At 50.2% G+C, this 23,633-nt stretch overlaps 1 protein-coding gene and 1 pseudogene across 3 annotated transcripts; one reads left to right on the top strand and one right to left on the bottom strand.

Moving 5' to 3' along the window:
* The first annotated feature begins 626 nt into the window (after positions 1-626).
* Positions 627-1,683, top strand: LOC129045014 (adenosylhomocysteinase-like; annotated as a pseudogene).
* Positions 1,684-7,867: 6,184 nt separating this feature from the next.
* Positions 7,868-23,025, bottom strand: LOC129006832 (anthrax toxin receptor-like). Of its 3 annotated transcripts, none has more exons than XM_054437014.1 (9): positions 22,501-22,823; positions 17,893-17,961; positions 16,380-16,451; positions 14,442-14,523; positions 14,296-14,329; positions 13,219-13,295; positions 13,073-13,141; positions 12,480-12,541; positions 7,874-8,397 (listed from the first exon to the last, which is right to left on the bottom strand). In XM_054437014.1, the coding sequence occupies exons 1-9, from the start codon at positions 22,758-22,760 to the stop codon at positions 8,379-8,381; spliced, it is 744 nt and encodes a 247-aa protein (XP_054292989.1). In that variant the 5' UTR covers positions 22,761-22,823; the 3' UTR covers positions 7,874-8,378. The 3 variants fall into 3 exon arrangements, with proteins under 3 accessions (XP_054292990.1, XP_054292989.1, XP_054292988.1); XM_054437013.1 differs by lacking the exon at positions 7,874-8,397 and adding an exon at positions 11,141-11,380 and having other exon boundaries at positions 22,501-22,760; XM_054437015.1 differs by lacking the exon at positions 16,380-16,451 and having other exon boundaries at positions 7,868-8,397; positions 22,501-23,025.
* Between the last annotated feature and the right edge of the window lie 608 nt (positions 23,026-23,633).

The following is a 23,633-nucleotide window of genomic DNA, read 5'->3' as shown; positions in this document are numbered from 1 at the left end:
CAACAGTGTCTCCTGTGTCCTCCCATGGTGGAAGGGGCGAGGCAGCCCTCTGGGGCCTCTTTTATAAAGACACCAATTCAATCCATGAGGCTCCACCCTGGTGACCTAATCACCTCCCCATACTCCCACTTCCTCATTACCATCCCTTGGGGTTTAGGATTTCAACATATGAATCTTTAGGGGACACTAACTTTCATTTCATAGCATTTGGACTTTCACCATTGCCTCACCCCCGCCCCTCTAATTCTTGGGCCTTCGGACTCAGACTGAGTCACACCACTGACATTCTTGTTTCTCTAGCTTGCAGATAGCAAACCATGGGACTTCTCGGTCTCCATAACCACATGAGCCAATTCCTATAATAAATCTGCTCTTACATATACCTGTATATAGCCTGTTGGTTCTATTTCTCTGGATAACCCTAGCTAATACACACTGCAAGCACCTGGGCAATACCAAGGGCCTGGCCATCTGCTTGAAATTGAAAATAGAAAACACACACACACACACACACACAGAGCGAGAGAGAGAGAGACCCTGCCCAGAGCCACCCACCCAGTGCCTGTCCCCAGACCAAGGCCCAGTCCCCTTCACCTGTCTCCATCATAAGCATCACCAGCCTGTCTGAAAAACTGCCCTGCAAAGTTATTGACATTGGCCTGGCCACCTGGGGATGCAAGGCCCTGAACATTGTGGAGAATGAGATGCCAGGCCTGATGCACATGCAGGAGCTGTACTTGGCCTTCAAGCTACTAAAGGGCACCCAAATCGCCAGCTGCCTGCACATGACCATGGAGATGGCCGTCCACATTGAGACCCTCATCACCCTGGGTGCCCCAGCAGCAACATCTTCCTCACCCAGGACCATGTGGTGGCTGCCATTGCCAAGGCTGGCATTCCAGTATACGCATGGAAGGGCGAAAGGACAAGGAGTACCCATGGTGCATCGAGCAGTCACTGTAATTCAAGGATGGGCCCTCAACATTATTCTGGAGGATGGGGGTGACCTCGCCAACCTCTTCCACACCAAGTACTCACAGCTCTTGCTGACCATCTGAGGCACCTCCGAGGAGACCATGACTGGGGTCCACAACCCACAAAGGATGAAGGTCAATGGGATCCTGAAGGTGCCTGCCATCAATGTCAATGACTCCATCACCAAGAGCGAGTTCGACAAGCTCTCTGGCTGCTGGGAGTCCCTCATAGATGCATCAAGCAGGCCACAGAGGTGATGATTGCTGGCAAGGTAGTGGTGGTAGCAGGCTATGGCAACATGGGCAAGGGCTGTGCCCAGGTTCTGTGGGGTTTCGGGGCCCACGTCATCATCACCAAGATTGACCCCATCAATGCACTGCAGGCTGCCATGGAGGGCTATAAGCCGACCACCACAGACGAAGCCTGTCAGGAGGGCAACATCTTTATCACCACCACAGGCTGTGTCAATATCGTCCTTGGCCAGCACTTTGAACAGGTAAAGGATGATGCCATCCTGTGTAATACTGGACACTTTGATGTGGAGATCAATGTCAAGTGGCTCAGTGAGAACACTTGGAGAAGGTGACCATCAAGCCCCAGGTGGCCAGGTACTGGCTGAAGAATGGGCGCTGCACCATCCTGCTGGCTGAGGGTCGGCTGGTCAGCCTGGGTTGTGCCATGGGCCAACCTAACTCAGGGAAGAGATGAGCAAGTGAGAGAACTCTGAAATTTCACAACTCCACCATGGACCTTTGCAATCCTAGTCACAGGGAGCCCTCTCTTCGCCCCCAGGCCTCCAGATGAACACAGGGAACCTGCTGGAGATGGTGCAGAGGCATTGCTCAAGCCTACATGGATCCCACAGGCTTTTCATCCCTTATCTGCCTGGTGCAGCCACTGTTGCCTGCCCATGGAAGGGAACTGGGCACTTTCGTGTGCCCCAAAGACAGATACCGCAGCTGTGGTAAGGAGAAGTGGGTAGACAATGCTCTACACGGCTTCCCTCTGCTTCTCCTCTCTGCCAAATGGGACTTGCTTGCTTTGGTGACAGGCTGCCAGTGCGACCGCTCACCCCTGCCTGAGCATGACAGCCACAGTTCAGTGTTCCTCTGAGAGCCCAACCCCCAGAGGCTGCCCATTAGCCCGTTCCACCACAGGCTTGTCTCTGCTGCCCCAGGCCAGGGAGGGAGCAGGAACCTTCCTGAGCTCCTAACAGCAAAATCCAGCTTTGGGAGAGAAGTGCTAGTGGGCCATGAGCCCAGCAACTGCCATTGCTCATTGCCCCAGCTGAAGGTTCCTGCCCTCCTGGGTGAAAGGTGCACAGCACAGCCACCCTGCCATGCCTGGACACTACAGCTGTGGCCTGGAGCCCTTTGGAAAGCCCAGCCCCTTCAGTCCTGTGATCTGTTCTCAGGCTCCAGGGGACCAGCCCACCCCTTCCTATCACAGCCAGTACCTGAACTCTGGGCTGCTACAGAAATACTAAAAATCATTAGAGACTACTATGAACACCTCTATGCACACAAACCAGAAAACCCAGAGGAAATTGATAAATTCCTGGAAACACAAAGTCTCCCAAGATTGAACCAGGAAGAAATAGAAATCCTGAGCAGACCAATAATGGGTAAGAAAATTGAATTAGTAATAAGAAACTTTCCAAAAAAAACACACACAAAAATTTCCCAGGACCAGATAAATTCACAGCTCTGTACATCTACCACATGTACAAAGAAGAGCTAGTATCAATCTTCCTGAAACTATTCCAAAATATTGATGAGGATCCAGTATCATCCTGATACCAAAAGCAGGCAAGGACACAACAAAAAATAAAAACACAGGCCAATATCCTTTATGAATGTACAAGCAAAAATCATCCAAAAAATACTAGTAAAACAAATCCAGCAGTGCATCAAAAAGGTAATTCATCACAGTCAAGTGGGCTTTATTCCAGGGATGCAAAGATGGTTAAAGACAGCAAATTAATAAACATGATTCATCACATAAACAGAACTAAAACAAAAATCATATGATCAATAGATGAAAACCCTCAATAAACTAGACATCGAAAGAACATACCTCAAAATAATAAGAGCCATATAAGACAAACCCATAGCCAACATCATACTGAATGGGAAAAAGTTAAAAGCATTCTCCTTAAGATCTGAAACAAGACAAGAGTGCCCACTCTTGCCACTCCTATTTGACATAGTACTGGAAGGCCTGACTGGAGCAATCAGGCAAGAGAAAGAAATAGAAGGTATCCAAACTGGAAAAGAGGTAGTCAAATTATCTCTGTTTGCTGATGACATGACTGTATACCTAGAAAACCCTAAAGACTCTTCCAATAGACTCCTAGACTTGATAAACAACTTTGGTAAAGTTTCATGAGATAAAAATCAATGTACAAAGATCAGTAGCATTTGAATACACCAATAACATGGAAGCTGAGAACCAAATCAAGACCTCAATCTCATTTACAATAGCCACACTAAAAAAAAAAAAAAAAAAAAAACTAGCTAGGAATACATTTAACCAAGGAGGTGAAAGATCTCTATAAGGGTAACTATGAAATACTGATGAAAGAAACCATAGATGATGCAAACGGAAAAACATCTCATGCTCATGAATTGGAATAATCGATATTGTTAAAATGACCATATTCCCTAAAGCAATCTACAGATATGACAAAATTCCTGTCAAATTTTAAACATTATTATTCCCAGAACTAGAAAAAAATTCTAAAGTTTATATAAAACAAAATAAAGCCTAACTAGCCAAAGTAATTATAAGAAAAAAAAAATCCAGAGGCATCATATTGCCTGACTTCAAACTATACTACAACGCTGTAGTATAAGCATGGTACTAGCACAAAAAATGGACATGTAGATCAGTGAAACAGAATAGAGAGCCCCAAAATTAAAGCTACATACCTACAGTTAATAGATGTTTGACAAAGTCAACAAAAATAAACAGTGGGGAAAGGACAGACACCTATTCAATAAGTGGTGCTGGAAAAATTGGCTAGCCACATGCAGAAGAATGGAACTGGATCCTATCTCATTATAAACAAAAATTAATTCAAGGTGGATTAAAGACTCAAACAAGACTGAAACTATAAAAATCCTAGAAAAAAAACCTAGGAAAAATGTGGATATCAGCCTAGGCAAATAATTTATGACAAAGACCCCAAAAGCAAATGCAACAAAAACAAAAATAGGCAAATGGAACTTAATTAAACTGGAAAGCTTCTGCACAGCAAAATAAATGATCAACAGAGTAAACAGACAATTTACAGAATGGGAGAAAATATTTGCAAATTATGCTTCCAACAAAGAACTAATATCCAGAATATATAAGGAAATCAAACAACTAAGAAAAAAACAAGCAACCTTATTAAAAATTGAGCAAAGGATATGAAGACATTTCTCAAAAGAAGAAATATAAGCAGCAAACACATGAAAAAATTCTCAACATTGCTAATTATCAGATAAATGCAAATTAGCACCACCCTAAAACATCATTTTACACCAGTCAGAATGGCTATTTTTAAAAAGTCAAAGAACAATAGATGTTGTTGTGGATGTAGACAAAAGGAAATGTTCATACACTGATGGTGGAAATGTAAATTGGTCCAACATCTATGAAAATCAGCATTGAGATTTCTCAAAGAACTGAAAATAGAACTACCCTATGACTCAGTAGTCCAACTACTGGGTGTCTATCCAAAGGAAAAGAAATCCCTATATAAAGAAGACATCTGTACTAGTATGCTTATCTCAGCAATATTCACAATAGCAAAGTAATGGAACCAATGGTTGCTCAGATAAATAAAATGTAGTATATATACGCTATGAAATACTATGCATCCATAAAAAATGAAATCATGTTCTTTGCAGCAACGCGATGGAGGTGGAGGCCATTATCCTAAATGAACTAACCCAGAAACAGAAAATCAAACACCACACGTTCTCACTTATGAGTGGGAACTAAACAATGGGTACACATGGACATACAGATGGAAATAAGAGATGCTGGGGACTCCAAAAGGGGAGAGGGTGGGAGGGGGATGAGGGTTGAAAGACTACCTATTGGAAACAATGTTTGGTATCTGTGTGATGGGTACACTAGAAGCCCAATCTCTACCAGTACACAATATACCCATGTAACGATCATGCACATGTACCCCTTGAATCTAAAATTTAAAAAGGCAGCCCACCTGCAACTCAGTCCACCTGCATGATCAAGGGCTGTGTCCCTTTTCTCCCTTCACTAGGATGATGCCAAACCTCGGGGATCAACTCAGCTGGAGAGGAGGAGGCAGAGCAGCAGTGGCCCATGGAAGCATGGCTGGCAAAGTTCCCTCTGCCTGCCCCTGCTATCACTGTTCAACACAGAAAGCCTGGGAGGGTCCCTGTGGGTGGCCAGGGCAGTGGGGTCCTCCCCTCTGATGTCTTCTGAGCTCACCTTCTTAATATATGACTTCCTCCCTTGAGGGATGAGGAAGGATGACAGGCCCTAGCTTGAGTTCATATTGGCTAAACTCCAAAGGCTCTCAATCCCCATTAACAAACAAGTATGTTGATTTCCCCAGGATCACATAAAGCTCTTCATGAAATTGCACATTTCTTCCTATGGGGTCTCAGAGTTGCAGGGATGGGAAGCAACATCATGTTTCCACGTGGGTAACACAGAAGAAATAAAGTCTTTCTACACTTTCATGTTATTTCAACTCCCTTTCTGCCTAATGAAAGCTTTCCCACACTTTTCCTCGTGTCATGAGTACAGTGAACATTTTCTCCCTTAGTCTTGAGAGATACACAGTCCCAGGCACTTTGTAAAGTTGCCTTGGCTGCTCTGGGCACATTTGTATGTGGCTGTAGGCATTAGGCAGCTGGGCCAGACAGTCTAGAGCCAGAGGGTGCACTGTCTGGCTGGCTGTCCCTTCCCACACCTGCGAGCATGCATCCTACCTCTCTGGACCCTGTCTCATTGTGCTGCACACAGGCCATGCACCTGCTCACCAGGCACCAGGTGCCCTTGTCACAAATATCTCCACCTGTCTAGCAATGAGGTGGGAACACTCAATTCTTTGTGAAAATCTCTGTATTTACAGGACCAGAGGTGTTTTCTTTTGTGAAACAAAAACTCTAAAAAATAAAGCAAGACAAAAAATTTATGAAGCCAGGCTTCCCATTCCAGGAAGAATGTTGAGAAGTGAAGTGTGGAGGGGCAGCATGTTCTCTAGTACCCACAGTTGCTCAGGGAATGAGCCTACAAAAGGGGAAAAACCAAATGACTGGGCCCTGTCCACCCCCAGGGGCTCTAGCGCCCTCTTCCATTTCCTTAACATTGACCTGGCTCATTTCTCTGGACGCCTTGTGCAGGGTGTTGTGTGCCTGGAAAAGCCTCTCATAACCAGCTTGGGAGACAGATGTGCAGACACAGAGGAGAGAGGCTGGGCAAGGGTGGGAGAGGCCTGCTTCCCATCATGGCAGCTGGCAGGACCCAGATGCGGAGTCCAGGCTGCAGCAGGACAGGAGGGTGCAAGACAGAGAAGGGGGACAAGAAAGAGAAACTCCTCGGGATGACGGCATTGAAGGTCAAAGTCATGAGGCCTAGAGAAAGCCCCCAAAGCTCTACACACATAGGCAAGCCATTGTGTTGAAGCCTTAAAACAAACAAACGTGGGAGGGGGGACAGCGTGGTTATCACTGTCAAATTAGTCAATACTGTTTAAAATCCAAAGCTGGTATATTTTTAACTTGTACTTGTCTTTCAGAATTTCTATGGAAAAGCATAAATATTGCATTCCAGTAGACGGGGGAGGTGGAGAGCAGTTTATTTACTCTCAAAGATGGATTAGGGATGACTGGACAACCTCAGCCATAGCTCCCCGCTCCTGACGTGCTCACGAGCCCCATGTGGGGTGCCCATGGCCTGTGTGGGTGGCACCTTGGGCAGTCATGCAGCCACCACGTGCACACGGTGGGTGCTGGGACGCTGCCTGTTGACACTCATCTCTGTTGGGGCTGTGGTTTCTTCTGTGGGGACAAATGATTAAGGAGGGAAGTTTATCTTTTCTCGTGAAATGAGGAGGATTCCCTGAAATTTGCCTGGTCTTGGGGACGGCGTGGGGTATCTGGGAAGATAATTAGCATTTCCAGAAAGGGCCTCACTGCTTTCTGGGACACATTCAGAATTTGAGTAGCCAAAAAATAGAAACCAAGGACAAGAAGATAAGGAGTACAGGAAGTGAGATATGCAAGTATTTTTCCTTTCAAAAAGCTAGGGAGGGGTCGGGTGCTGTGGCTCATGCCCGTAATCCCAACAATTTGGGACGCCGAGGTGGGTGGATCACCTGAGGTCAGGAGTTTGAGACCAGCCTGACCAACATGGTGAAACCCCATTTCTACTAAAAATACAAAAATTAGCCAGGCATGGTGGCAGGTTCCTGTAATCCCAACTACTCGGGAGGCTGAGGCAGGAGAATCGCTTGAACCCAGGAGGCAGAGGTTGCAGTGAGCTGAGATCACACCATTGCACTCAGCCTGGGTGACAGAGCAAGACTCTGTCTTAAACAACAACCACAAAGAAACAAACAAACAAACAAAAAGCTAGACAGGGAGACACAGCATTGAATTCATATTTCAAATACTTTTTGGGCTTTTTGAATGGAGAATTTGGCCTAAGGCCTCATGTGTCCCAGCCCTTGATGACACATGAAGTTGGGGCTGTTGGGAGTGGAACGCATCCATGCCTGGCATCCCGATGGCACTAGGGTGCTGTGTCATGGCAGGTAAGGACAAGCTCCCTGATGACAAACACAGTCAACTTTGGTTGATCAGCAAGAATTCAACTCCTTTGACCATAAGAAAATACTCAATGTGTATGTCCAGTTCAGCAACAAAAGCCTGTTAATCTTGGGTGTTTGGTGCCTTAGAAGTTGGGCTCTGAGGGGGGGAGTGACAAAGGGGGTTCTGCAGTGTGCCTGAGCAGTGGGGACAGCAGTGGCAGCATCCTGGAGGGAGGCCTCAAGCATCTAGCACTGGGGAGGCGGCTCCTGGAGGAGCAGGTGAGGGGGAGGCACTCCCGGCTGGGTTGAAGGCAGCTCTTTGGGTTGCACAGAGTCTGTGCTTGGGAAGAGTACTCCAGGCTGTGTCTCAGGCAGATCCTTGGGCTGCAGGGAGCCTGTTTGCGGGCAAGGCACTCCCTGCTGTGTTGGCTGTGTCTCAGGCAGATCCTTGGGCTGCAGCAAGCCTGTTTGAGGGTGAGGCACTCCCGGCTGTGTCTCAGGCACATCCTTGGGCTGCAGGGAGCCTGTGGTAGGGAAAGGCACTCCTGGCTGTGTGGAAAGCAGATCTTTGGGCAGCAGGGAGCCTGTGAGAATTGGGACTGTGTAAGGGCTAAGCTGAGGTACCTCCCCTGTAGGGAAGAGAAGAGAGAGAAGGTCACTGTGTTGGCATTGGAATTGGGCTCAGAAGCCTGCGGTTGCCTGGCTCAAGGGATGGGGCCAGGACCCATCGGGACCCACACGGTGGGCCTTGCTGTGCTCCTCCTCTCTCCCTTGGGTGCTGCCTCCAGCCTGGACTCCTCCTTCCAGACTCAGCTTTAGCGTTAAGGTCCCCTCTGCCTCTCCAGGCAGCCCTGGGTCTCTGACTCTGGACTCCCTCAGCCCTCGGATTGAAATGGTTTGCTTCCCCCTGGTAGACAGGAGGAGGCCCCAATTACCTCTGTGCCCCAGCATGGTCCAGAAGGCTCTAGTGAGCATGTGGAAGGGATGAGCGCTCACCACAGCCCTCAAGGCTGGCTCCAGGGACCCTTGGGTGGGTGATGAGCTGAGAAGGCAGCAGCTCCACAGTTCCCCTGGTTTGGGAAGAGGATGATCCAGACCCGTAGGAAGAGCAAACTCTGTCTTGCAGAAGCAGCTGCTTTACTTTCATCTTGGGCACACACCAGTGTAGCCAACTCACCACCCACACAGCTGCAAGCCACACAGAGATTGTCTTTGTGTTCGTCTGTGATGCCTTTTTCTCTGCTGGCTTCTTATGCTCATGACTGGGGCAAGCCTGTCTGAAGACTTGATAGGGCCTTTCAAAAAGGCCCTCAGGGTCACTCTAAGTAAGGTCAAAGGGACTGGGGTTCAATCTAGCCTCTGACCTCAGGCAAGTCACTCAACCTCTTGGGAATGGCTTTCCCATCTCTTAAATGGGCCCAGCAATACCAAACACAGATTGGTCACCCCAAGTCCATTCTTCCTGACTTTCTTCCTAACGAGGCCTGCTTTTGTTAAGAAAGGCAATATGGTGTGACAAACCACCATGGCACATATTTACCTATGTAACAAACCTGCACATCCTACACATGTATCCCGGAACTTAAAATTTAAAAAAAAAAGAGAGAGGCAATGTGCTCAGTTGTAAAATGACCTTTTTCCGGTCTCCCTTGCTGAGCAGCATGGCCATGTGAATGCATTCTGGCAATGGAGTGTAAATAGGATTTGTTGGGCATTGCTTTAAAGAAGGCTGCTTTCCCTTTTTCCTTCTTCTTCCTGCCTGGAGTATGAGTGTGATGGCTGGAGCTCCAGAAGCCATCTTGTAAGCATGAAGCAAATTGAAAGCCTGGCCTTTTCAAGAATTGTTAGATTTCCCCAAGGCTGTTCTCCTGGGGCTTAGCAGGCAGCAAATTAGATAACAGTCTTTCTCAGAGCCCCTCAGCTCTCCCATTTCTCAATTTGTATAGGCTGTCCTCTGTTTCTGGAATGTCCTTCCTAATGTTGTCTGCCCAGTGAACTTCTGCTCACCTTTTCAGACTCAGCTCCAGAGTGGCCTCCTCCAGGAAGCCCCTTATCCTTGCTCCCAGCTAAAGTGACCACCCTGCTTGGTCTTTCTGGTCATGTCATGGCAGAAGGCTGAGCCCGTTGTGGGAATTGCCCTGTCCTTCTAGATGTGCCCGTGCCTGCTCTGCAAGCATGACGACTGTAACTGCATCCCCTTCAGCATCTGTGGCTGGAGGGCTGCAGCAGGCTCCCAAAATCCCAGTGGGCATATGCCACTTTGCTTCGACCTCCCCATCTGTGATGTGGCGCTGATGATGCCCACATACCATGGCAGGAGCAGCAGCCCATCAATGCTTGTGGTTTCCCTGGCGTGGGGCCTGTTCAGCTCCTTCTCTACTCAAGGCCACCCTTCCCAGGCTGCCTGGAATCCCAGTGGTCCCCTGCCAGGCCAGTCTCAGCCTGATGGTCCCAAAGAAACCCTCCATTCCTCACAGGTGTTCCCCAGAGCATGCAGACTTTGAGCTTGCTTGAACCTGTCATTCATGCATAAAGTCTCTCCTTGGGCATGTGAGTGACAAATGCCTCAAATGCTGGATTCTCTTATGGAGATGGTCTCTCTCTTAGTGAGAGGGGCCCTTCTCCCCTCTAGACCCCATCCTGGGACCTGCCTTCTCCTGCCCCTGCCCTGCTAGTCCCCATCCAGGATGATGCTTACTTTCCCCTTGTGCCCCCTCAGACTCTGTCCGGAGCCACCTGTGTCTGCAGCTGCCTGTCCACCCTCCTCCATGCCTGATTGGGCTCCTGCTACCTGTTCAGAGATTCAGGCTTCCTTCTTAGTACAACCCAAGTGTGTTAGCCTGCTCTCCCTGGCTCCGCCTATCCCCAAATCTAGACCTCCCAGGACCATCTTCCCTCCCAGCTCACACCCTCCAGAGATGCTCTGCACTGCTGGCAGGATCCAGTCCCTCCACCCAGCCTGCACGCCAGACCGTCCCCAGCCCTGTGCCATTCCCTGCACAGCCCAGTGCCCTGGGACTCACGACAGGCCTGACAGCATCCTTTTTGTTCATGGGAGGCATCATGGAGCTCGCTGGAATTGGACAATTTGCTCCTTGTTGTGTGCCCATGGAGAGCAGAGCTCAGACATGGATGGTGTGTCTGTCCCCACAGCCTATTGTCAGGGCACCCTGCAGTGAGGAACAGGGAGGCCAGAGCCCAGCTGCTGGAGGGCCTGGTGGTCTTGCTAAGGGCCTCATGATGTCCCCATGAAGGGAGAACACCCAGGGCTTCCTTCACCTCCAGCAGCTGCAGTTGTGCAACTGCCGGCCATGCAGACCCCCAGCCTGCTCAGGAGGATCTCAGGACAGACAGAGGCATCACAGAGTCCCACACAGGGCTGTCACCATGCATGCTGGGACCCCGGCTGGTAAGAGGGCATCCTCGCTATGTCCCAGACAGTATGGACAGGCACTGGGATTGATCCTGTGGGATTGAGGTGAGCCGAGGGTGTTTGTGTGGATGCCTTTGTCAGTCTATGGAGGTTTCCTTCTGCTCACAGGGCGATGCGGGATGTTGGCGCCCCTACTTCTTGTTCTTCATCCCCTGAGGTAACTGCTTGGTTCCTGTTTCCTGTTTTGTTGATGTGGTAAATTACTAAATTACACAGATATTTCAGCTCCTGTACCTGCCTGGCTTTCCTGGGAGGAGCCCTGGCTGCTCCTGGCCCATGGTGTGGGTTAGCTGCTGCTCCATGCCATTTGCTGGTGTTTCCCTGAGAGCTTCTCACATATGTCTTTTCTTGCTTTAGAGTTAAACTTATCATTGTGAGGTAACAACACACTAATTGTACACAGGTACTCACACCACCACCCCCGCATATTCCCCCCACACCAATAGACACTCACATTCACACCCATGTGGGCCACACGTCCACTGCCACCCACCCACGCACACTGGACCACAAACACACTCAACCCACCCCATACCACACACATCACACCACACACCACACACCCCAAGCACACACACCCACACACCACACACACATAAATAGCAAACACACATACACCAGAAATACCAAAGACACACCACACATTCCATACACACATCACACACATCAGCAACACACTCTCAACTCCCCGTATGACACAAACACACACTGGACATGACATACCTGCACACCAGACATCCTTCCCACACACCAGCAGCCTTCCACACACCAGGCAACCTTCCCACACACTCCCACAAGACCCCCACTCATGCCACACACTCACACTGCACATACACCACACACACACACGCATATATGTCCCTACATACACTCACACACCCACATACATATTACACAGCACCTCAGCTCCCACACAACATACACCCCACAATACAACACACACAGATGCATCACTCATGCATACCCCACACACACCACACTCACAGCACATATACACACCCTGCACAATCACACACAGATTTCCACAGCACACAGACCACATATTACCCTCTCCCGCAGACTTCACACACGTCAAGCCTCCCACAGCACAACTTCCCACACATACTACACATACTGCACCCACACACACCAAACACATACACACCACATACACACACCACACTCACACACTCCCCACACATCTTCCCCCACACATACCAAACAAATGCACACACTCCATACACGCATGCACTCGTGCACACCACCCTTTGGCTACCCCAGGGCCTCTGCAGCTCTCACCTCCCTACACACGCAGAGGAAGACTCCACCGACATCATTTCAAGACAGGTCTTTGACGTGAGCTGGAACACAGGAGGGGTGGGGCGGGGCAGGGAGAGTGAGCTTCCGGCCACAGGAGCCAGGCCCCCAGCCCCTCACCTCTGCCCACTCATGGCATCAATGGTCCTTCTCAGGGCCTTGACACCATTCTCCACTGCAAACATGTGGTCAGGGCAGTCTGCAATTGCTGTTATCTGCAGAGAGCAGAGCTGGCTTGGACTCCCCACCAGGAGGTGAGGATGCAGCAGACCCCCGGCCCGGGGGACAGTGTCTTGCCCCCATGCTTTGGGGGCAGCAGAATGTCAGGCTCTGAATGTCACAGCCTTCTGCAGCCAGCAGCCCACTCTTAGGGAGCAGAGAGCTCTTCCACCCTCCCCTCTGGCATGGTGGGATTTATACAACACTCCGTCAATCACTTCTGCAGTGGCCATGGGTTGGCCCCACTCACTTGGGGCAGCTTAGACAACCATCCTCGGGGCGGCCCTGGGAAAGCCACCTGGGATGCTTTCCCCACTAGGCTCAAAAGTGGCACCTGGTTACCTGTTTGGAATTACCTGGTCCAGATTATAATCAGCCACACCCAGGGTGTAAACGTTGGCTCCCGGTTTCCGAGCCTTTTGAGCCTAAGGGAAAGAAGGCATTGCATATTGGTCATCAAAATACATGGAGCAAAATGCTGATAAGTATAAACTGGACTCACTTCTCTGAGAGTGTCCTTAAATGCATGTGCCACCAGTTCTCCGTTGGTCATAGCAATAATCATGCTGGGAACCTTGTCTGTAGAAGAAGCAAACAGTGGCCTGCTCAGCAAAGGCACCAGAAGTGACCTCCAGAAGCTCCAGAACCCCTGCAGATGGCTGGGCCCACAGCACTGCCCACTCCAGGGCATGGCCAGGTGCCCCCACCTCATCCTCCAGAGGAGAGGCTGCCAAGACCCAAGCACCTGCCACCCAGAGACCCCCTAGAGTGAGGGAGGTCTCAGCCCAGCACCCATTTTACAGAGGAGGGACTGAGAGGGGCAGGGTCTTTCCCACCAGGCTGCCTGAACCCTCACCCACTAGCAGCCTGCACCACCTCTGCCTGAGGGCAGCTCCAGCCAGGACTCCACAAGCACAGGCCTGTCCCATGGGGAGGGGGAGGAGCTGCTGGGCCCTCCTGTAACAGACAGGCTCAGGGAGGCTCCCAGGGGGCTGGGTCTTGCTGTGAGCAGAGCCTGCAGGCAGCCCTGCCAGCATCTCTGGGCCCAGGAGTTCAGGACTCCAGGTCAGTGGCACCTGGGTAGGGGACCCCACAGCCACCTCAATGCCTTTCCTCTCCAGCCCTGCCTTTTCCTGACAAGAGCTGCAGCGACACAGTGGGGAGGGAAGTTGGGGGCCCTGGACAGCCTTCTGTACCATATGAGACAGGGTCAGGGGATGCAAGTCACTCGGAGGGGAGACATGGAAGGGAGGAGGAAGACTAAGGTGTGTGCAAGGGGGCAAACCCCTTGGCTCTTCTCTTTTCTTTTTCAGACAGTCCAGCTGGAGGGCAAGCACCTCAGGGTTATGAGCACCAGAACTGCACACACAGGATCCCACACAGTTCTCAGAACTCCATGGGGCGGGGGCTTACTATGCTCATTGCACCAGGGAGGGACCTGGAGCTCAGAGCAAGTGAGCAACTTGCTCCAAGAGGTAGGGCAGATGTGGCCTTGCAGAATCTGCACACAGAGCTCTCTGAAGCTCACGCCCAGCTCTGTTCCGCCTATGGGACCACCATGGGGATCGCAGGTGCTTACTTCCGGAGTTGAAACTTTCGATCTGTCGAATTGCCTGCAAGAAAATGAAGAAATATTGAGCCTGGACAGTGAGATGATCCCACTGATGCTCTAAGATTTTGTAGGTTAGGGTTAGGGTTAGGGTTAGGAGATCAAGGGGTCTATACCTTTCTAAATCCTGCCTGCATGAATGTGTGTCCGTCCGGCACAATTTTCTGAAGCTGGTCAAGACAGTTTTTTATTCTATTCCTGAAAAAAATTTAAAAAGGTGGTTGACCTGGAAAGACACTGACTGTTAAAAATCAGCTCCCAAGCTCTCCAGGAGCCACTGTTCTTTGTGCAAGGCCTCCTGGATGAAGGAGGGGGCCAGGCAAGGACTTTGTCCTGCTCATTCCTCATTGTGATTTTGAGCAGAGATTTCAAGCCCTTCTGAGCTCATCTCAGTTACAGAGAATGCAGGCCTGGGGAACTTCACCAGGGCCCTGCTTGGACCATCTCTGGTGACAGTGGGAGCTTCCCATGGATGAGCAACTGTGAGTCAGGAACTGCAATGGGGCTGACATTCCTAGCCCTGAACCAGGGATGGGCAACTGAGAGTCAGCCACTGACAATGGGATTGACATTCCTAACTCTAACTCTAATCCAAATTCTAACCCTAACAAGGAACCTCTTGTGTTGGGCACTCTGTCCTTTAACAGGTAGGGCTGCATTTGGGAAAGGTCATCCTGCTAAGCCCCAGCCCTGCATCCAGCCCGATGGCCCCAGACCCCTGACCCTGACTCAGTTTCCTACTCTATCTTTACCCTGATACAGGAAGTAGCAAATCTGCTTAGTTAGAGTGTCTGGCCTCCTTGACTTTCTGTGCCCCTGAAACAAAAAGACCAAAGGCTGGAGAGGCAGCCCCGATGGCTGTGCATGCAGGGGCTGAACACTGATCTGCGGACTGGCTGGGGCATGTGGCCTGTCAGCTGCTGTTAAAACAGACAGAGTGGGCTGGGGCAGACAGGACTGGCTCTGGTGGCAGGACTGGGACAGGCCGGGGACTTAGGGTCAGGCTAATCCAATGTGACAGGCTGAGCCTGCACAGCAAAGCTGGGCAGAGCATGGACCCTGAAGGATGGCTTCCCACTGTGGGCAGAGTCCCTGCCATGGCTGGAGCTCTGAGAGCCCTGCCCTGCCCAGCCCAGGAGGGGAGGAGGCCAGACCCATCCATACCCAGAAGAGGCCATGGCCTGGCCTTTGTCTGCCCATGCCCAAACCCTGCTCCCCGTCTGGGTCACCCACCACAGTCCTCCCCCATAGACTTGCTTTTTACCACCTCACACCCACCCAGTGTCTCTGACAAACCCACAGCGCAGGGCAGACAGACTCAAGCTCCTCTACCCTGTATTCCCTCAAAGCTGCACGTGGGGCCCAGTCCCCCATCCAGTCCTCAGCATCCTCACCTCTCTTCTGTACTTCATCTCCTCTGGGCCCAGTTCCGGGCATGTGCATTGGAAGTGCCCTCACCTCCCCAAACAGGAACTCTGCTGTGCCCCCTTCTGGGCCTGGGCTCCAGCCGCCTGAGCTTGTTCCTCCTGCCTCCCTCCACTTTCCCAGCCTGCCCTGGAGCTCAGAACCCCACCCAGAGGCTCCCCAGTCTGGGCCTGCCAGCATCCTTCCACTAAAGCCCCACTACTCCCACCACCAGCTTTGACCCTGTCTCCCTCCCGCACTGGTCAGGGCAGGGGGAACAGGCACAGAGCAGCAGCCAGCACAGGTGTGTGTTCACAGGACACCCCCACCCCGCCAGCCCCTGCACCCTGGGAATCCTCACAGCCACCTCCCAGGGAAGGAGGCAGGGCAGAGAGAGTGCAGGGGAGCGTGCAGTGGGGGAGGCTGAGAACTTCTGGAGCACAGGGGCCTGCAGGTAACCTTGCAGCCATGTGTAGGAGGATGCAGGGGAGCCGGGGCTAAGGTCAGGTGGGTACTGTGAGTTGCCCAGACTGGCCTGCCCTTTGTGCTGTCAGGCTCCCAACCAAGGTCTCCGGGAGCCCCTCAGCTCCCTGGAGCTCCCTCTGGCCAAGCTCACCAGGCCTCCCTTGGGGGATCCAAGCAGCGCTCACTTGTCTGGGGTGAGTGGCAAGACAGTCTCGCCGTCCGTGGAGTAGGTGATGAAGCACATCTGAATATTTGGGCTGTGAAGGAATCATGTGCTGGTGAGAAGCCAGAGGCACCGGCTCAGAAGCCAGGGTGGTGAGGCCAATTCCCCACCTCCCACCCCAATTCTTCCGCTTTGGAGCCCCTTGCTGGACATAAGGAGGTGAGATAAATGTAGTGTCTCACTACAGTCTGAGGCCTGTGGAGACAAGGACTCCATAGAAGAGAGAGTCAGGATGGCAACTCACTGCATCCCCACACTCCCAACACCCCAAAGACACTTGCACACACACACATGCAAACACACAGGCACACACATGCACATACACACAGGCACACACACCACACACACATGCACACACATTCACACATGCACACACACACATGCACCCACACACATGCACCCATACATGCACCCACACATGCAGACACTCACATGAACACACACACACGGCACCCACACGCAGGCACATGCACACACACACACAGACACACATAAAACACATATCTTATAATGAACAGGCAGGGAGATGCACACACAGCCCTCCCAGCTGGCCTCCCTTCTACTGGAAAATTCTTTGCCTCTTCACCCCATTCCCTCCTCCCCCTCCTCTCCCTCATCCCTCCTTCATCTCAGAGGAGTGACTCTCCCTATTGGCAGCCATGCACACAGCCTCCCTTTCCTCTCCCTGACCCTCCTTCCTGCTGGCTGACCCTCAGTGGCCCTCAGCGACATTGCTGCCATACATCCCCAGCGGAGCTCCCCCTGGCTTCTGCCCTTGTTGCCCATTCATTTTACCCACAGTCATCAGACTTTTCTTCCTTAAGTGCCATCTTGATCATGACACTCCCCTGCTCAAGAGCCTTCTCTGGCTCTCTATGGCTCACAGCAGTAAATCCCAGCCCCTTGGCCTGGCATAATGAGCCCCTGTGGCTTTGGCCTCAAGCTGACCTGCCCAGCCCTCTCCCAGCCCTGCCTGAGCTAACCTCATTCCCAGCAAAGTCAGACTACTCACTCCACCACAGGTCCCCTGTCTTTACCATCCTGCAAGACCCAGTTCAAAGACCCACATCCTTGGAAGCCACCCTTGACTTTTTCCTTAGGAGTTCCTGTTTTTTCCTTTAACCTTCCATGTGAGTTCTTTGTCCCCTACTTGAACCCGCAGCAACCCAGAGTTCCAGGACTGAGTCACTGGTTTCCCTGCCTATTGTCCCTTCTCAGCATGTGATGTCCCCAAGGGCAAACTGCCTCCCCTGCAATATGTTCAGGCTCACAGGCAGGAGCCAGCCAAGGCCGCTGAGACCCCACAAAACCAGTGAGCGCTGGCCTCATTCCTGCTTCAGAATGCCACCTTGTGCTTTGTGTCCCCCATTGAAGGACTCCCAGGGCACCCCATCTGATGGGATGTGCCCTCTGCCTGCCTTCCAGAGGAAAAGCTCTCTGCAGCTCAGGGGAGGCTGCCATGCGGAGATCTGTACCTTTGGAACCTCGCCACTGTTTCCTCCACCCACATATAAAGGTCAATCCAGTTGTTCACGCTGCCAGACCTAAAACAAAAGGAGATGTGGGTCAGGGAGATAAGTGTATCTCTTTGATTGATGGGCAAGTGTCTGCCCCGCCCCCAGCCTCCCAGCAGGCTCTTAACAAGCTCTCCTGACCCTAGCACAGCTGAGGCTGGGGTACACCCCCAGTGGCCACTGGATCATCCGAGGTCTTGAGTTTCACCAGTTGAGTGGTCAGCATAAGGTGACCACCCAGCCCCATCTGCCTGGGACTGAGGAGCTTCCTGGGATGTGGGGCTTTTGTTGGCCATCCAGGTGACTGATCAAGTTAGGTGGGGCACTGTGTAGAGTGGAAATGGGACAGAATGTATTGGTTGGAAAAGCCCCCAATGAATAATCCAAATATGGAAAATCAACCAAAAAAGTTGCATTTACGATAGCATCAAACAGAACAAAATACTGAAGAATAAATTTAAACAAGGAAGCAAAAGAAACGTATACTGAAAACTATAAAATATTGCTGAAAGAATTTAAAGACACAATAAATGGAAAGATATTGCATGCTTATGAATCAGAAGGCACAATAATAATATTGTTAAGATAACAATGTAATCTATCAAAATCTCTGCAGCATTTTTTTGCAGAAATAAAAAAATTTGCACTAAATTTCTTATGGAATTTCAAGGCACATTAGTCATATAACAAAAAAAAAATCTGAAAAAGAAGAACAAGATTGAGGATACACATTTCCTGATTTCAGAATTTATTACAAAGCTACAGTAATCAAACTATTATGGCACTGACATAAGAACTGACATGTAGAGCAATGAACAGAATAGAGAGCTCAGAAATAACCTGTCATGTCTGCGGTCAAACGATTTCCAACCAGTGTGCTAAGAATACTCAATGTGGGAAAGAACAGTAGTTTCAAGAAATGGTGCCGGGAAAATTGGATGTCTACGTGCAAAAGAATGAAGTTGGACCCTTCTGTAAACCACTACAGAAATTAACTCAAAATGGGTCAAAGACCTAAATGTAAAGGCTAAAACTTTTAAACTGTTAGTAGAAAACATAACTTTTATGACATTAGATTTGGGGATTTTTTTGGATATGGCACCAAAAACATAGGCAACAAAAATAAAAATAGAAAAGTTGAGACTGTATCCAGATTAAAAACTTTTGTGCATCAAAGGACACTACCAAGGGAGTGAAAAGACAACCTGCAGAATGGGAGGAAATGTTTACAACTCATATACGTGATAAGGGATTAATATCCAGAATATATAAAGAACTCCTACAACAACAATAAAAAAGAAACAACAAAAAATGCAATAAGAAAATGGGCAAAGGATTTGAATAGACATTTCCTCAAAGAAGATATGCAAATGGCCAATAAGCACATGAAAAGATGCTCCACATCACTAGTCACTAGGGAAATGCCAATGAAAGCCGCAAGGGGATACAACTTCACACCCATTGGGGTGACTATTATCAAAAACCAGAAAATAACAAATGCTGGGCTTTTGTTGGTGGGAATGCAAACTGGTGCAATCACTGTGGGAAACAGCTTGGCATTTCCTCAGAAAGCTAAACATAGGATCACCATAGGATCCATCAATTCCACTCCCAGGTATATACCAAAAAGAAGTGAGAACAGGGACTCAAAGAGATACGTGTACACCAGTGTTCATAGCAGCATTATTCACAATAGCCAAATGGCAGAAGCAACCCAAGTGTCCATCAACAGATGAAAAGATAAACAGGCCAGGCGTGGTGGCTCACACTTGGAATCCCAGTGCTTTGGAAGGCCAAGGCGGGGGTATCACGAGGTCAGGAGTTCAAGACCAGCCTGTCCAATATGGTGAAACCCTGTCTGTACTAAAAAATACAAAAATTAGCCTGGCATGGTGGCACGCCCCCGTAGTGCCAGCTACTCAGGAGGCTGAGGCAGGGAGAATCGCTTGAAACTGGGAGGCAGAGGTTGCAGTAAGCCGAGATCGCGCCGCTGAACTCCAGCCTGGCGGCAAAATGAGACTCCAACTCAAAAAAAAAAAAAAAGATCAACAAAATGTGGTACATATACATACAGAGAAATATTATTCAGCCATAAAAGGGATGAAATTCTGATGGATGCTACAACATGGGATAACCTTGAAACATTATGCTAAGTGAAAAAGTTCAGACAGAAAAGGCCAAATATTATATGTTTGTATGATTATATTGTGTGACTCCCCTTACATGAAGTACCTACAATAGGCAAACTCATAGATAGAGAAAATACACTAAAGGTCACTAGGGCTTGGGAAAGGGAGGAATGGGGAATTATTGTTTAACGGGAAGAGAGGATTTTTGGGTTTTGGTGGGGATGGGGTTTGCGACAGGGTCTCACTCTGTCGCCCAGACTGGAGTGCAGTAGTGTAATCTTGACACACTGCAGTCTTGACCTCCCAGGCTCAAGCGATCCTCCTGCCTCAGCTCAGTTGAGTAGCTGGGAGTGGAGGCACACATCACCATGCCTGGCTAATTTTTGTATGTTTTGTATAGACAGGATTTTGCATGTTTCCCAGGCTGATCTTGAATTCCTAGACTCAAGCAATCCTCTTGCCTTGGCTCCCAAATTGCTGGGATTACAGGAGGGAGCTACTGCTCCCTGCTGAGAATAGAGTTTCAATACGCAATGATGAAACATTTCTGGAGACGGATGGTGGTGGTTGCACAACACTGTGAATGTGCTTAATGTCGCTGAATCGTACACTTAAAAATGGTAAATTTTTGTTATGTATGTTTTCCCACAATTAAAAAATTACTAAAAAAATACAAGGTGTCACTCCCACTTAGAGCCCTCAAATGTCACCTGGCCAAGAATAGGAGCGCATGGGAGGCTGATTCATTTTCTTCCAGCTCAATTGAATGAAAGAACAAATGAATAATGAGTCTCATGAATAAGCTGGACACGAACGACCAAAGAGCCTGCCTGCAGGCAGTAGATATTGTTTGTGCCTGGAGGACTACCGCAAGATTCTCAGGGTTCCCCCCAGCTGCGTGGTCTCTGGATGGGCTTTGGAGTCACAAAATCCAGAGTTTCAATTCAGCACCATGGATGTCTATTTGGAGGCTGTGGTGGGTCATTCCCTGGCCATGACCTGGCTCATTGCCTCCTCCTTAGAATGCGGCAATACCCTTTACCCCCAGCCTTCTTAGGAAGACTCATTAAGGTTGCTTTTTTCTGCTCCCTTTACATCCACTCTAGGCACTCCCTCTGCATTCCTCCTCATCCAGTCTGTCTGGGATTGCATCAGGGCCTCTGCAGTTCCTGTGAGTTTCTAGCCTGTGGCTCTGCCTTGCCTGGCAGGTCCCTTCATCCCCATCCTCTGTCACCACCTCTGACCTGCAAATTCTCCCTTCATCCTCATCACACTTGGCAAGATGAAAATGAAGATACCCTTCTTACAGATGGGGGACACGAAGGCACAGAATGATGAAGCAACTTGCCCAAGACTATGTGGCTAGTGAGTGGAGTCTGCCTGTCTCCAGAACTGAGTTGTTCCTTCCACAAGAGTAGCAGAGCAGCCACAAACCATAGGAATTGGTGGGCTGGGGTACACGTCCCCTGAGCATCAGTATCCAGGGGGAAAGAGAAAAATCAGAGGAACTTCAACCTGCGATGCTGGAAAGAGTGCAGCACAGGAAGCTGGATCTTGTCACACGAGCTGTCTCTGGATGCTTCCCCAACCTCCAGGAGCCACCCTTGTCCAGGAACCAGATAGAAAAATACCTACACTACTCACAGCCCAGGATTGTGGTGAGGTGCCAGGAGTGCAGGGGAAGGGCTTTGGAGGCCAGAAAGTGCTGCAACATTCTCCTGAAGATTGCACCACTGCTGCTACTGAATAAGCACAGAGAGTATTCCCACCCAGCAGGAGGAGCAGGAAAGGGAACCAAGGCAATCTCTCCAAAGCTGAACATTTGCCTCTTTCCTTCCTGGTGAGCCAGAAGGTGCCTAATACGTAGCCCAGCTTCCTCAGGGCCACCCTGAAACAGACCAAACTGTTCCTAAAGTGCAGGAACTGGCTCTCCAAGTTGTAGAAGTACTTGGAAGCAGCCAACCAAAGGCTGTCTCTAAGCAGTGACATTAGAATGCCCCACAAAGGCAACAAAGCAATCTCTCTGGGGACCAGTAAAATAGAAATTATTTGCGTGAAAAAACAAACAAGCAAAACAACACAAAAACCCCAAACATCCACAGTGAGCTTCTGAGAACTGCTGAGAGGCAGGTCCGAGCAATCATCTGTTGCAGCAGCGTGAGGATGAGGATGCTGACCCAGCTGATGGAGGGGTAGGGAATCATCCAGAACCCCTTTGGTGGCTTTTTTCCTCATCCAGGAGATGAAGCACCAGGGAAAAGACAGCCAGGGCTTTCTTTCTGCCTCAGAAAAACAGGAGGCCTAGGTCTGGTCTGACCAAAGTTTGGCCCTGCTTCTGTGACGGAAGCTTGCATCTCCTTGAGTGGCGTCCTGTCCCTAGTGAAAAAGAGGTGGTGGCTCCTGAGGGTGACCCAGGGCCAGAGCTAGAAGGGACACTCACTTGTCCAAGATGAAGTAGAGGTCAAATGAGCCCTGGCATCTGTGACCTGCTTGGCCCTGGCACCAGTGCTGCCTCCATCCTGGGCCATGGCGGTGGTGGGCCCTCCTGGAGCCCAGGGCCAGGCGGTGAAAGATTCTCCAGTCAGGTCCATGGTACCGAAGGCTCCCTGCTCTAAAAAGCGGTGGAGGAAGCAGCAGCAGCAGCAGCAGCAGCAGCAGGAAGACCAGGAAGTAGGGCCCCCTGGACCCATGGCTCCCCATTATCTGGCCGTCCCTATGACCCCACCTCACTCTTGGGTGCCCGTGCCAGGGCCCAGATAGGCTGAGCACAGGCCCCTTCTCTGCCGCCTCCCCTTATGCCCGGGGCCACACCCCTCCTCCTGCCCTTTCACCAGTGCACACTATGGCCCTCCACCAGGTACCTCCCCAGATCACAGGGACTAGGGTCAGCAGCTGGCTCAGGGAGACTTGCCTCCAGCTACCTGCCTGGCCCTTCCCCCACCCTGGGGACAGAATTCCCTGTTATGGTTGACAGGAAGGTTGACATGGTGACTTTGTGACCTGCAGCTCTTCCCAATATCCTGCATGTTGACAACACCAGGGGGAGGCACAGGACCTTTGGAGGGGCTACAAGAGGAAGCCTCCATTTCCCTTACAACAGCCTTCACAGTGTCCCTTAAAACCACTAGACCCTGCCGTTTGTTCACTGGAAGAGTTAGCCCAGGTGACTTAGGTGAGGACATTGCTGTGGGTGAGGAGGTCAAGGACTGGGAGGCCAGAGTGTTGGCAATGGGAGGTTATTTGTGTGACACTGAAGTCCCCCAGGAGATGGCAGATCTGGAAGGAGATGGAAACTGCAGTGTTGCCAGAGTCTTTGTGAATGAGGGACATTCCGGTTCTCTACTGCTGTGCACCAGACCACCTACATTTAGAGACACAGAACAGGCCCATTTTATTATGCTCACAGGTTCTGAGGATCAGGCACTCAGGGCAGAATTAGGAGGGCTCCTCATGTCTGGGACCCCATGACTTGAAGGATTGGGCACTGGAATTATCTGGAGGCTGCTCCACTCACAAGTGTGGCTCCTGGGCAGGAGGGCCCAAAAGCTGGGCTCAGCTGGGACTGTGAATGGA

Source organism: Pongo pygmaeus, chromosome 8, assembly GCF_028885625.2.
Source record: "Pongo pygmaeus isolate AG05252 chromosome 8, NHGRI_mPonPyg2-v2.0_pri, whole genome shotgun sequence".
Lineage (NCBI taxonomy): Eukaryota > Metazoa > Chordata > Mammalia > Primates > Hominidae > Pongo > Pongo pygmaeus.
The sequence above is the reverse complement of the archived record's forward strand: the minus strand, read 5'-3'. Positions and strand labels throughout refer to the sequence as shown.

Bases quoted from the DNA above. Each gene is read 5' to 3' on its own strand.
- LOC129006832 (XM_054437013.1), bottom strand. From the start codon at position 22,760: ATGGGGAGCCATGGGTCCAGGGGGCCCTACTTCCTGGTCTTCCTGCTG. The intron at 14,524-16,379 runs GTGAGCGCTGCT...AATTTTTTTCAG, and splicing joins TTGCCACTCACCCCAGACAA to GAATAGAATAAAAAACTGTC. The intron at 14,330-14,441 runs GTATAGACCCCT...ATTTTCTTGCAG, and splicing joins TGCAGGCAGGATTTAGAAAG to GCAATTCGACAGATCGAAAG.